Source organism: Danio rerio, chromosome 23 (assembly GCF_049306965.1).
Source record: "Danio rerio strain Tuebingen ecotype United States chromosome 23, GRCz12tu, whole genome shotgun sequence".
Classification (NCBI taxonomy): Eukaryota; Metazoa; Chordata; class Actinopteri; order Cypriniformes; family Danionidae; genus Danio; species Danio rerio.
Window position 1 is genome coordinate 27,041,327 of NC_133198.1, and position 13,800 is coordinate 27,055,126.

General features: G+C 37.4%; 1 protein-coding gene across 11 annotated transcripts in view; it reads left to right on the forward strand.

Moving 5' to 3' along the window:
* Window positions 1-12,894, forward strand: part of ttll10 (tubulin tyrosine ligase-like family, member 10) — a 90,284-nt gene extending 77,390 nt beyond the window's left edge. For 8 of the 11 annotated variants that reach the window (XR_012398498.1, XR_012398501.1, XR_012398500.1 and 5 more), the window contains 2 exons: window positions 11,849-11,942; window positions 12,171-12,894. Coding sequence is in view for 5 of the 11 variants with exons in the window: in XM_073938990.1 (XP_073795091.1) it covers window positions 11,849-11,942; window positions 12,171-12,799 (723 nt within the window). In the remaining 6 variants the exon portion in view is untranslated. Of the gene's footprint in view, window positions 1-2,768; window positions 2,887-2,970; window positions 5,533-11,848; window positions 11,943-12,170 lie in introns of those variants that run through there. The other 3 variants (XM_073938992.1, XM_073938991.1, XR_012398503.1) reach the window with 2 other exon arrangements.
* Window positions 12,895-13,800: the final 906 nt, after the last annotated feature.

Sequence of the window (13,800 nt, forward strand, 5' to 3'; positions counted from 1 at the left end):
TCATCAGTCGTTGGTTATGATTGTACATCCTGGATAGGAATACAAGAGGATTGTGATCCGTATATACAATTACAGGTAAACAGCTGGAACCAACGTAGACCTCAAAGTGTTGCAAAGCAAACAACAGAGCAAGGGTTTCCTTTTCAATCGTAGAATAATTGAGCTGATGTTTATTAAACTTACGAGAGAAATAGCTCACAGGATGGTCAATACCAGTTTCATCCTCCTGAAGAAGTACGGCACCAGAACCTACAGCACTTGCATCAATCTCAAGCTTAAATGGTGATGCACAATCAGGAGCAGCAAGAACAGGTGCATTACATAAAAGTGCTTTCACACTATCAAAGGCACTTTGACAAGCATCAGACCACACATATGATGTAGAAGGGCTAAGCAAAGATGTTAAGGGGTTAACCACAGTAGAAAAGTTTTTGCAAAAACTTCGGTAATAACCAGCCATACCCAAGAACCTCCGTAGTTCTCGGCGAGTGGTGGGGACTGGAAACTGCGAAATAGCGGTTACTTTCGCATCTACAGGGCGAACTTGACCTTGTCCAACCTCCTTGCCCAGGTATGTGACAGTCGCTTGGCCAAACTCACATTTAGCTAAATTTAGCGTTAGAGATGCGTTAGAAAGTCGTGTAAATATTTCTCTTAACGAATGCACATGATCACGCCAGCTCATGGAGTAAACTACTATATCATCGAGATACGCGCTACAGTTTGGTATGTCGACCAACACTGTATTTACTAGACGTTGAAACGTCGCAGGTGCGTTTCTAAGACCGAAAGCCATCGAATTGTATTGCATAAATGAATCTGGAGTGACGAATGCGGAGATGTCAGAAGCTCTATCAGTAAGCGGAATTTGCCAATATCCCTTTAGCATGTCTAATTTAGAGACAAAACGCGCAGAACCGACATTGTCAACGCAGTCCTCCATGCGTGGTAGAGGATAGCTGTCTGGGACAGTGACTGCGTTAACCTTTCGGTAATCAGTACAAAATCTGTACGTTCCATCTGGTTTTGGCACCAGCAAACACGGTGAACTCCAAGGGCTACTGCTCGGTTTTGCCAATTTATTTTCAAGCAAGTAGTTCACTTCTTGACGCATAATAGATCTTTTAGCCATATTCAGACGATATGCGTGCTGCTTTATTGGACGTGCACCATCCACATTAATATCGTGTTTTAACACATTTGTTTGGGTAAGCAGGCAAATGTTTGAGATAGGAATTTAGATCACTCAAAATTTCTGAATTGACTAACCTCACAGACGATTGGGGAAGGTCACGAAGAATTACACCGTCATCAGCATCTGACATCACAGCAGAAGTCTGTTCCGCAACTGCAACAACAGTGGGAACAACGGATTCTGGCTTTGACACCGGGGCATCCTTACCTGTCTCTTTGGAATGGTATACTTATATTAATATTAATGTAGTATGGCATATTAATATGACATACACGGGTTTGGCGTTTTCTATCGGGTGTATGAATCATATAATCCGTCTCACTCAGTTTCTTTTTTATTTCGTACGGACCGGCGAAACGAGCAGAAAGTGAAGAACCAGGTACTGGTAAAAGTACGAGAACCTTATCTCCAACAGCGAATGAGCGCGCAACAGCCTTTCTGTCGTACTTGCGCTTCATCCCTTTCTGCGCACTGGCCAAAGATTCTTTAGCCAGTTTACACGCGGAGTGTAAACGATCACGGAATTGACTAACATAATCTAATATGTTAGTTTTCTTACTGGTCTCAACAGACAACATGCGTTCTTTTAGTACTTTTAACGGACCTCTAATTTCGTGAGAGAACACTAGCTGAGCTGGGCTAAATCCAAGCGATTCTTGAATTGTTTCTCTCGCAGCAAATAAAACCAAAGGGACTCCTTCATCCCAGTTCTTATCTGTACTCAGGCAGTATTTGCGGAGCATGGACTTGAGTGTCTGATGAAAGCGTTCAAGCGCACCCTGACTCTCAGGATGATATGCGCTTGAAACACGATGGGTGATGTCGAGTGATTGTAAAATTTGCTTAAAAAGCTTCGATAGAAAATTCGTACCTTGATCGCTTTGAATGATTTTGGGCAGGCCAAATGTAGAGAAGAATTTTATCAGAGCTTTAACAATCACAGGTGCGGTGATTTTTCTCAGGGGAACAGCCTCTGGAAACCTAGTTGCGGCACACATTATAGTTAGTAAAAACTGATTACCAGATTTTGTTTTAGGGAGCGGCCCCACACAGTCCACAATTATGTGTTCAAAAGGATCGCCAATAACAGGTATGGGAGTCAAGGGTGCAGGCGGAATCACTTGGTTCGGCTTTCCTACAATCTGACATGTATGGCAAACACGACAGTATTTAACCACATCTTTTTTTAAACCTGGCCAAAAGAAATGCTTCAAAATTCGGTTGTATGTCTTTGTGATTCCTAGATGGCCAGCTAGCTGATGGTCATGCGCCAGATATAGTACGTGTTGACGATAAGGAGATGGAACAACAATTTGATAAACAGCATCCCAATCAAAATCACTACCTGGATTTGTACACCATTTCCTCATCAGCAACTCACTGTCAATGAAAAATCCCCTTTTCATTTCTTTTATCACATCTTTTGTGACAGCTGAATCGAAAATAGGTGCAAGAGATTTATCCTCTTTTTGAGCAACCATTATTTTCTCTCGTGATACAGGTAACTTTAACGTTTCAGTATCAGTCACTACATCAACATTTTGTGTGTTTTGTTTTTCTCTGGATGTCTCAGAATCAGGAATTTTCTCACCAGCTAGGAGAGGAGAGAAAAATGAATCAGCCAATTCAATTACGTTACCCAACTTGCGTGTCTGTGCACGTGTAACTGCGCATGCAGGGAAAACATCAGGGTAAGCGTCAGTCAAATCCGATTGAGCACACAAATCTGGTTTTTCTGTTACCTCTAACACCGGCATTACTTTTCCTCCTGCCAGATCATTTCCAAGAATAACATCTATGCCCTTTACAGGAAGTGATGGGCGCACAGCCACCCTCACAAATCCTGTACACAGATCACTCTTCAAGTGTATACGATGTAGCGGTGCTTTGATGCAATTCATCTCAATGCCCTGAACAATCACACTGGAGCCACAGAAAGTGTCATCTGACAACTTTAACTTGTCTGCAACAATAAAAGATTGCAAAGCACCAGTGTCCCTAAGGATTTTTACCTTAATCTGATCCTCACCATTTTCAGACAACGAAATAAATCCTTCCAGAATAAAAGGTTTATAATTGTCATCAATTTTGTCATCATCAGATGCATTGAAAGCAGTGTGAGTTTTTAAAAACCCTACACTTTTCACTTGCGGCTGCTGTTTCCGTTTTAAAACCAAACAATCGGCTATGACATGACCTTGTTTGTGGCAATAATAGCACTCACGTTCTTCACGAGTTGTGCTAGATTTTGGTCTACTGGTTTGTGAAGAATTAGGCTGGGACTTCTCAGAACGTGCAGTTGCAAAAACATTCTTGTGAGTTAAAATGAACTCGTCTGCTAGAACAGCTGCTTGCGACAATGAAGTCACCTTCTGTTCATTTAGATAAACAACAACTCGCTCGGGCAAACAATTTTTAAATTCTTCCATTAACATCAGTTCCCGCAGTGAGTTAAAATCAGCCACCTTACTAGCGCTACACCACTTATCAAACAAGATTCCTTTCTCTCTTGCGAATTCAACAAAAGTCTGAGCAGATGTTTTCTTACATGCTCTAAATCGCTGTCTATAGGCTTCTGGAACAAGTTCATAAACTCGCAAAATTGCAGACTTGACATTTTCATATTTCAAGCTATCCTCAACTGACAGAGTAGAGCAAACCTCTTGAGCTTTACCAAACAACTTGCACTGCAGCAATAGTGACCAAACCTCTTTAGGCCAACGTAAAGAAATGGCTATCCGCTCAAAAGCACAAAAATAAGAATCTACTTCTGATTCTCTAAATGGTGGGACTAATGCAATGTGCTTACCTATGTCAAATGCGGTCGGAGCTGGATCAGTAGGCGGGGCCACATCAGAGGACACAGAGGCAGGAGCCGAATTGGGCTGCGCAGCTGAGCCAGAAGAAATCTTCATCGCCTCCAGATCTAGCTGTTGCAGCTTGATCACTTTTTCAGCCTCTATTTCTAGCTTGCGTATTTCTAAACGCAAGTTTATTTCAGCCTGACGTGCATGTGCTTTTTCTTGTGCCTCGTACTGCAGACGGGCTAAGCGGACTTTCAGTCGCGCATCATCTCTGTAACCAGAGGAAATAGGGGAGAACGGATCAAACACTGGCAAGCCAGCCTTCACCTCCGCGCCGACATCAGCTTGACCATTAGGATCATCCTCAGCACCCGGACTGAGATGCGCCACAGCAACGTCATCCTGGCTAATATTTTCACCAGTCTCCTCCACAACATTTGACAGAAGAAGAACACTTTTCTCATGTAACTTTAACAGTATCTTACCTTTTATTTCTGCCTTACGACTCTGCTTGTTAACAACAATCTGATAATGATCAGCAATCAGTAATAAATCCTGCTTCCTACAAACATTAATCTGCTCTATGGTTGGTTTTGTAATAAATTCCGCCAAACTAAAAACCTCCATGATACAGACTACACGAAACAAACAGCAAGATATCCTTCCGCAAACATCTATTATGTACAATACACAAACTAACACCAATTGCCACCAACAAACACAAAACTTATCACAATTTCAGGTTTCTTTTATTAAAAAGAGATCCCGGACGAGCCCCCATTTAAATGTTACGACTTTTAAGTTTTGGTATCTAGGGTTTAAAAGGTAACATTTAAGGTGATAATATTTTGTGGTCAGTTGGTGGCAAAATATCAACACGACAACCAAAATACTGCAAAAATAAGTGAATTTATTTACAATAGTGAAAGGAAGTCAAAAAGTAATAAAGTATTATTTACAAGATCTCACAACATAAATCAATCAATATAGATTAAAGATGGTGGGGGAAACGAGAGTTAAGTGGCGCCAAATAAATGAAAGAAATATAACAAAAACCCTAATTCTAACTAATAATTTCCTTCTAAACTGTCTAATACAAAATAAACAAACAAAACATCTTCAGCGTTTTCACGCTAAAACTAATCTACTCTTCTAACCAAATATACGGAGAAAACTTACAGCGGTGGCGCTCACTTCCAAACTAGTGTGTTTAGTCAGGCTGAAGACAGACGTTAGGGGATTGCCACATATACACATCCAAGACGGTAACAGCGATCAACACAAGAACAAGACCAAAATCAAAACTAAGTTCACGTCAACATCACAGCACATAACAACAAGTCAAAAACACACACAAAGGCAAGCAAAGACCGCAAGCAAGGCAGAGCAAAAGCAGAACGACCTTCTTCTTCTTCTTCTTCTTCTTTTTCGTTTAATGGCGGGTGGCAAACCAGCTTGAGGTGCATTACCGCCACCTACTGTGTTGGAGTGTGAGACTTCAATGAGTGGAAGGCTTATTACTTATTCTCTAAAAAAAAAAATAATAATAAAATAAAATAAAATAAAAAATACCTATTTTAAACCCTTTCATAGTAAATTATTAATAATAAACAATATTCATAATAAAAATCTAAATAAAACTAACTAAATAACCAAAATATAATTCTTTCCGATTAAATCCTGTAAAACAAACCTGTACTCCTCAAGAATTTTAGCAGATAATCATATACCTTTGTTTCTTTCTGAGCATTTTTAAAAATGTTAGTGATTGTAATGTCTGTCATGTCCAAATCTCTTAGTTTTATTTTAAACTGGTCCCTCTCTCTTCTATATTTTGTGCACTTGATTAATATATGTTCTATGGTTTCGATCTGTCCACAATGTCTGCAGCATTCTGTTTCCCTTTTCCCTATCTTGAATAGTGAATTGTTTAAATTGGAATGACCTATACGAAGTCTGGATATGACTGTGTCTTCCTTCCTGTTCCCATATACTTTCCTTTCTTTCCCCACTTTATTTTGTATATTATACAGATGTCTTCCTTTTGATTCTGAATCCCAGTCCTCTTGCCAAAGATTATTTACTGATTTATTTATAATATATTTTATTTCTGTTTTAGATAGCGGGATCTCAATATCCACCTCATCTTTCCCCAATGCTGTTTTTGCCATCTTATCTACTATTTCATTTCCTTCTACTCCTACATGAGCAGGGATCCATAAAAATTTTACTGTTACTCCTATTTGGTTTATTTTATTTATGTTTTGAAATATTTCATTTAGTAGATCCTGTCGTGTTTCTGAGGTCCCCATATTCAAACAATGTAGTGCTGAGTATGAATCAGAGCACACCACTACTCTTGATGGCTGATTTTGTTCCACCCACTGTATTGCCATTGATATTGCCATTAATTCTGTTGAGAAAACTGATATATGATTACTTAACCTCACTGAAACATTTTGTTTATTGTTAGGAATATATAGAGCTGCTGCTGTATAACCATTGTCTGGATTTTTAGACCCATCTGTATATATTTGTGTATAATTTAAATATTTTTGTTTTAGATATCGTCTTACTATATTATCTTTTGACAGACTCCTGTTCTTATCCTTAATTATACTGTGTATCTGTAAATCAACTTGTGGCACTTGAAACATCCAGTGAGGTGTATCTGGTATAGTTAATGTAGGTCCTATTTTTATTTGATCCAATCCTAATTTCCTGGCCTCCAATTCTGCATTCCACCCGAAACTCCTGTTCTTGCTATATTCATGTTCCCAACAGTTTTTGATTATTGCTTTTACTGGGTGTGTATCTGCATGCCCTCTTATAGTGCTCCAATATGCCATTTTCAGCTTAAGTGTTCTATACTTTATTGGTTGTTCTGCCATTTCCACCTGAATCGCTGGAATGGGCGATGTTCGAAATGCTCCACTTCCTATTCTTAATGCTTGATTTTGAATAACACTAATTTTTTGTAGCTGAGATTTAGATGCTGAGCAATATACTATACTGCCATAATCTAAAATTGGCCTTATCATAGCACAGTATATTCTTTTTAATGCATTTCTGGTAGCACCCCACTCTACTCCTGCCAAACATCTTAGAATATTTAATCGTTTTTTGCATTTATCTTGTATTTTCTTTATATGGGTTGTAAATGTAAGTTTTGAGTCTATCCATACTCCTAGGAACTTGATTTCTTGAACCTGCTCTAACTCTTGCCCATATAGATTTATTATGATATTTGGGGATTTCCTTTTTTTTGAGAAACACATCACTTTGGTTTTTTCTACAGACAGTTTAAAGCTCCATTTATTTACCCAATTTTCCACTTCATTAACTGCTTTTTGCATTTTTTCTTTAACATATTCTACGTTTCTTCCCCTTTTCCACAAAGCACCGTCATCTGCATATAAAGACTTGCCTATATCTTGTCCAACCGTTTCAAATATATCATTAATCATAATGTTAAATAATACCGGGCTGCATACACTACCCTGTGGGGTCCCATTATCTATAGAATGTATGCTAGAATAACTTGTTCCTACCCTTACCTGAATAGTTCTGTTAAACAAAAAGTCCATAATCCAATTGTACATTTTTCCTTTGATTCCCACATTATCTAATTTAATTAATACTCCTTCTTTCCAAAGCATATCATATGCCTTTTCGATATCGAAGAATATCCCTATTAACACCTCCTTATTCATCATTGCTTTCCTAATTTCAGATTCTAAACATAAAACTGGATCCATTGTACTTCGTCCTTTTCTAAATCCACTCTGATAATGATTTAAAAGATTTTTACTTTCTAACACATAATTTAGCCGAGATACTATTAACTTCTCCATTATCTTACATAAATTGGATGTCAACGCAATTGGTCTATAATTTGTTGCTACTGTATTCTCTTTGCCCGGTTTTCCAATTGGAATTATCACTCCATGTTTCCAAGACATAGGAAGTTTTCCCACTTCCCATATTTTATTGAAGAGCTTTAGAAGTCTAATTAGTGATGTATCTGAAAGATGTTTTATCATTTCATAACAAATTTCATCTTTACCTGGAGATGTACATTTTAAATTCTGTATTACCTGCTTCAGTTCATGTATAGTAAAATCTGCATCCAATGTGTCCCCAGTTGGTAATTTTTGTGTTAATACATTTGGATTTTCTTTTATGATTTGTTCCCTTTTTATTCTCATACTGTCTGATAAGTTATTATTACTGTGAACCTTAACAAATACTTCTACCAACTCCTCTGCTTTTTCTTCATTGGTCATTATGTATTTACCTTCTTTTATTAAAGCTGGAATATTTTTATTTATTTGCTTTCCACCCATTTTCTTGATCATATTCCACATATCATTTATATCTATATCTGTGCCAATTTCATCACAGAATTTTCTCCAATAATTTCTTTTTGTTGTCCTTATTACCTTCCTTACTTCTGCTTGGGTTCTCCTATACTTTATAAAGTCGTCAAAAGAGTATGTCTTTTTAACTTTTTTTAAAGCTTTATTCCTGATTTTAATTACCTCATTACATTTTTCTGTCCACCATGGTACAGCCTTTTTAATTTTCCCCCCTTTATTTCTCCCTATAACCTCTTGTGCTGCACTACATAAAACTGCATTAATTTTGTTATTTGTATCTTCTATTTCCTCAAAGTTAAATTTTGTACTAAGCATTTTATTTTCACAAATCTCTTTAAATTTTTCCCAATTAGCACCTTTAAATCTCCATCTTGTCATTTTCTCCTCATGACATTCATCTACTTCTACCCCTATTGAACATTTTATAGGATAATGATCACTCCCTAAAGTACTATGATATAAGACTTCCCATTCACATTGCCTTGCTAAGTTATTGGATACTATTGTTAAATCTATGACTGAATTTCTTCCTCTTAATACATCCACTCTTGTTATTTTTCCATCATTTAAACATACTAACTCATTGGAATCTAATATTTCTTCTATTACCTGCCCATTTTGATCATTATTTACACATCCCCACAAGGTACTATGTGCATTAAAATCTCCGCACCATATTATGTTATCATGTCCCTCTATTCCTATATTTTTAGTTAGATCGATATTCAATCTCTTACAGGGGTTGTAGAAATTTATCACTCTTATGTTACGATTTTCTGCCCTTACATCTATTACTATTGATTCATATTCCTCGTTTACTTTTATCTCCCTGTATGCAACCCCTGCCTTAACTAAAGTAAGCACTCCTCCCCCATTTCCTTTTTTCCTATCTTTTCTTACTATTTCGTATCCTTGAACCACATAATTTAAATTGGGTTTTAGCCAAGATTCTTGTACACATATTACATGTGGTTTTATCTTAAAATCATCTATCCGTTTTTTAAATTCTAATCCATTTGATATCAGACTTCTTGCATTCCACTGCAAGATTAAAAACACCATTATACTTCTCCACATGATGACTGAGAGATTGCTACATTCGTCTTTAGTTTCTCATTTATCTGTTTAACTGTTATTCCTACAACATTCAAGTACTTTTCCGCTGCTCTTAGAATTATTCTTGTTCTTTCTGTTCTACTTTCAGTTTGGGCCGAGCAATTTACCACTTCTACCATAAAGGTCAAAAATTCCATCTTATTTTGAATATTCATGGAATTATCTATTTCTTGAACCAAACACTCTTTTCTCATTTTTGTGTCTACAACCTTAACTTCTGTTTCTTTCTTTTCTTCCGTCTTAACCTTCTTGATGGCTTCTGCATATGTTATTCCTTCAGAGATCTTAACATTCTGAACTTTTACAGCACTTTTCCTCACCTGACAACCTCCATATCCCGCGCTATGTTCTCCCCCACAATTACAGCATTTTGGTTTCACACCTTCTTCACATTTTCCGTAGTCATGTTCCCCTCCACATTTTGCACATCGTTGTTTTCCTTTGCACACTACTGCAACATGTCCAAATTTTTGGCACTTGTAACACCTTAGCGGGGGGGGGATGAACAGTCTTACTGCATAGCTCATTAATCCAACATACACTCTTTCCGGCAGTTTCTCCTCGTCAAAGTGTATCATTATCGACAGACTGTCACTTCTCTCATTATTTCGGGTTATTTTTAGTCTCCTTGCATCTATCACTTTTGCTCCCGTAATGCTTTTCTTAATTGTTTCTACAGCTATATTTGTTGGTATTCCCGTAATGACTCCTCTCGTCCATTTCTTTTCTCCCATTATTTGACTAGTGACTTTTTGTCCTAATATAGACTTTAACCCTAAAGCAACTTTTTGTTGTTTGCTATCTTTACAGAAAATGATCATTTTCCCATCTCTCAGCATTTTTGCACTTTCTATGTTTCCAACTGTTTCTTTTAAAGATTTTGTCAGTTTCAAAGGATTCAAATTACTTGCGTCCCCTGACAAAAATTTCACCATTATTTTATACTCCTGCTTTATTTTGCTCACCTGGTGACATTCTCTCTCACTCTCTGTTCCTGAAGTCTGGCTCCAATCTTTTCTCCTTTTTCGCTTTTCTACTAAAGTCCACTTGCTACTTGTTTTTCTTTCATCTTCCCCGCCATCTAATTCATCCTCCATATCCAACTCACTTCCGGATTCTACTTCCCTTCCGCCCATCTTGGTCTCATTCACAACTCAGTGTTGCCACCCGCCGGTCTGCAGAACGACCTTCCCCGCTCGCATCCCTTTTAAACTTTGAGCTCCTGTGCTGATTGGTTGTGAAGGTGATGACGTCACAAGGTGTAATTGAGATTGACGTCTTCACGGACGAATGGGATACTGGAATGGGCGAACCTGAGAACTGACAGAGAGAGGAGGAGGGAGCAAGCGAGCGAGCGAGAGAGGGAGAGAAAGAGAGCGCACACACACAAGCAAAACAAACAGGCATATACATATGACTGTAACAACGTGTCTGCCGTCAGAAATACAGTGTGTGTGTGTGCGTTCCTGGCCTGTCAGCTGTTAGCTCAGCAGCTCTTTAACACACACATGCACACACACACACACACGCACACACAGAGAGAGAGCAAACCAGAGTACTGGCATGAAACTTAACAGGTATGAAAGTCGTGCAATTTACAAAAATGACCAATAAAAGTCTGTTATTGATTCTCTGCTGGCTGATTTGCTGTTCACTCTAATCGTGAGCCGTTTGTGTTTTATTTTGTGTGTTGTATTCACCACGGTTTGTGTTTTTCGGTCATTTTGAAAAGACACTCGCCTATATTTTCACTTTGTCACAGTTATTAAATCAGTGTGTCAGTGGCACAGTACAGGCTACGTGTGTGTGTCAAACATTTTGGTGAATTACATTTGTTTGGGCTGGTTATATATTTGAAAAAAAGGGAAAATGTTGACTTTAGCGATGACAAGGCTTCATTTAAACTGCAGAAGATGCCGTCTGACAACGAGGGGAAAAATGCCTCACAGCAGCTGTTTTCCATCCTATTAGATCGCATTTCTTTAAATAATCAGTCCAGGAAATGGTGCTGATAACAGTATTAGTTCAAAGAGGCTAAAAGCAGGTAAAATAGATTAAAACTATCGTTTCAAAGCTGTCCAAATGTGACTGTTTACACGCAACAGCTGCCGACCGGAAGTTTTTCGCATTCTCCTTGCGCATACACGCAAAGCATAATGGGTAATTTTGCGTTCCAAGAAAAAGGTCTATAAAGGGACCAAATCTTCAAATATACTCGATAAGATTATGACATTCAGAATATAACTCCAAAAGGCTTTTATTCTGGTCTCTTCAAGTTTGCATATGTGAAAAGTGTTCCTTTTATCTTAGTAATCTGAGAAGTCATTTGACTGTGATGTGCTTGTTTTGTGCAGGTTTGGTTGCTAGAGATGAATTGTAACCCAGCCCTGCATACTAACTGTGAAGTATTAAAAGATGTGATACCACAGACGGTCACTGAAACTCTGGGTGAGTTCTTTGTTGTATAAATAACAGCTCTAAATGCACAACATTTGTTGAACATATGTTTAAATGCATCCGCAGCAGTTTGAAATGTTGTTTTAAATAAACTTAATGTTTCAGCTACTAAGAATAATGCAATTGTGTGAAAGGTGTGAAAACATATTTGTCACAACCGTACATGTTAAAAGGAGGTGTGACAACACTTGATGTAGATGTCACATCCTTTCATTTCAGACCTTTCATTGGAAATCTTCAATAAGTCTTGCTGTGGACTGAACCTGCTACCTTTACGCAGTCAAAAAGACTTTCTGTTGCTGTACAGTAGTGAGACTATGACATTAACCAAACAAAAACAGAAAACCGCCATGCCCTTCTCAACCCTTTACCCAAAAAGCACCTCCACCCACAAAAACTCTGCCTTAGCAACACAAACAGGGAAATCAACCAATAGAGGCAGCAAGAGCTCTGAAACGCAAACCAAAGGTTCTGTCCCATACACCAGCATCCTCTCTTCCTCTGTGTCCAATACTAGTCCACTTCTACAGCAGCCTGTGGACTTACCAATAAAACAACAATCTGCTACAGCAGTTGTATTCCAGAAACCTCTTTTAAAGTTTCAAGAAATGAAGCAATCCAAACCAGTCCGTGTGGAGCTGCAGCTCAGCAAGTGCATATCCAATGTAAGTGTTCTTCCACAGCCGTGTAAAAGTGTAACACTAACCCTGAATAAAGGCCCAAACTCTTTACTGAAAGCTGGAGCTCAGGGTCGACAGACTGACAACATGGAGCATTTGAGCTGCAACCTAAAGATGACCAAGATTCATTTGACTGAGCCAGGCTTCTTTCACACTGCAGGGACATGAAGAAAAAGCCAAAAGAAAAGGAACAGGAAGAGGATGGATGACAACTGTGCTAAAATTAATAAAATAAAAATAGTTCATTCTTGGAAGAATAGCAATTTGCTTCTGTTTTTTTTTTCTTCCATGAGTTTTTTTATCGTCACCAGAAGTATCATGTCAAAGCAAATCATTAGGAAAACTAGCCTCCTATGGAAATGTTGATACTTTTTTCAAATATTTCCCAAGTCTATATTATTAGCCCCCTTAAGATTTCTTTATTTCATTTGGCTACAGATCAAACCACTGTTGTCCAATGACTTGCCTAATTAACCTAACATAGTTAACCTGATAAAGTTAAGCCTTTAAATTGCCACCAGTACCTAAAAAGATTAGTACCTTGTAGATTAACTACAAAAAAGTTACGTACTGTCAACATGGCAAAGACAAAATAAATTATTTATTAGAAATTATTTAATAATACTATTATGTTTAAAAATGTGTTAACAATTACAATTGAAGTACTTATTTTTTATTCAATTAAAAAAAGTCACAGGAATGTAATAATTTTGACTTCAACTCTATACTGTATATTTCAGTATATTTATATGTATTTGTTACATACATGCTTTAGAATTAGAAGTTCTAAAGACCACATGTACACAACAATTTTAGGAAAACTCATGTTTTGCTTTAATTAATAAATATATAATGTACAGTTAACTGAAGTTGAACTATTGAAAAACTAATGATTAATTCAGATGTTAAAATGTATATTAAAATTAAATAAACTTGCATAAACATACTTTTCTGACCCATATGGTTTATAAAAAATGACCTTTCCTGCAGTTTATCACAGCTCTAAGTGAATGAAAACATTCAAAGTTTTAATTCTGAAAGAGCACAATGTACAAAGTTATTGCCTATTAAATTAAAAGTCAACACAGAGTCATTAAAATGAGCCATTTCAAAATGTCTTCCGACCTGTTTTATGTTGATGTTCTATCTAGACAATATCATGCCGAGAA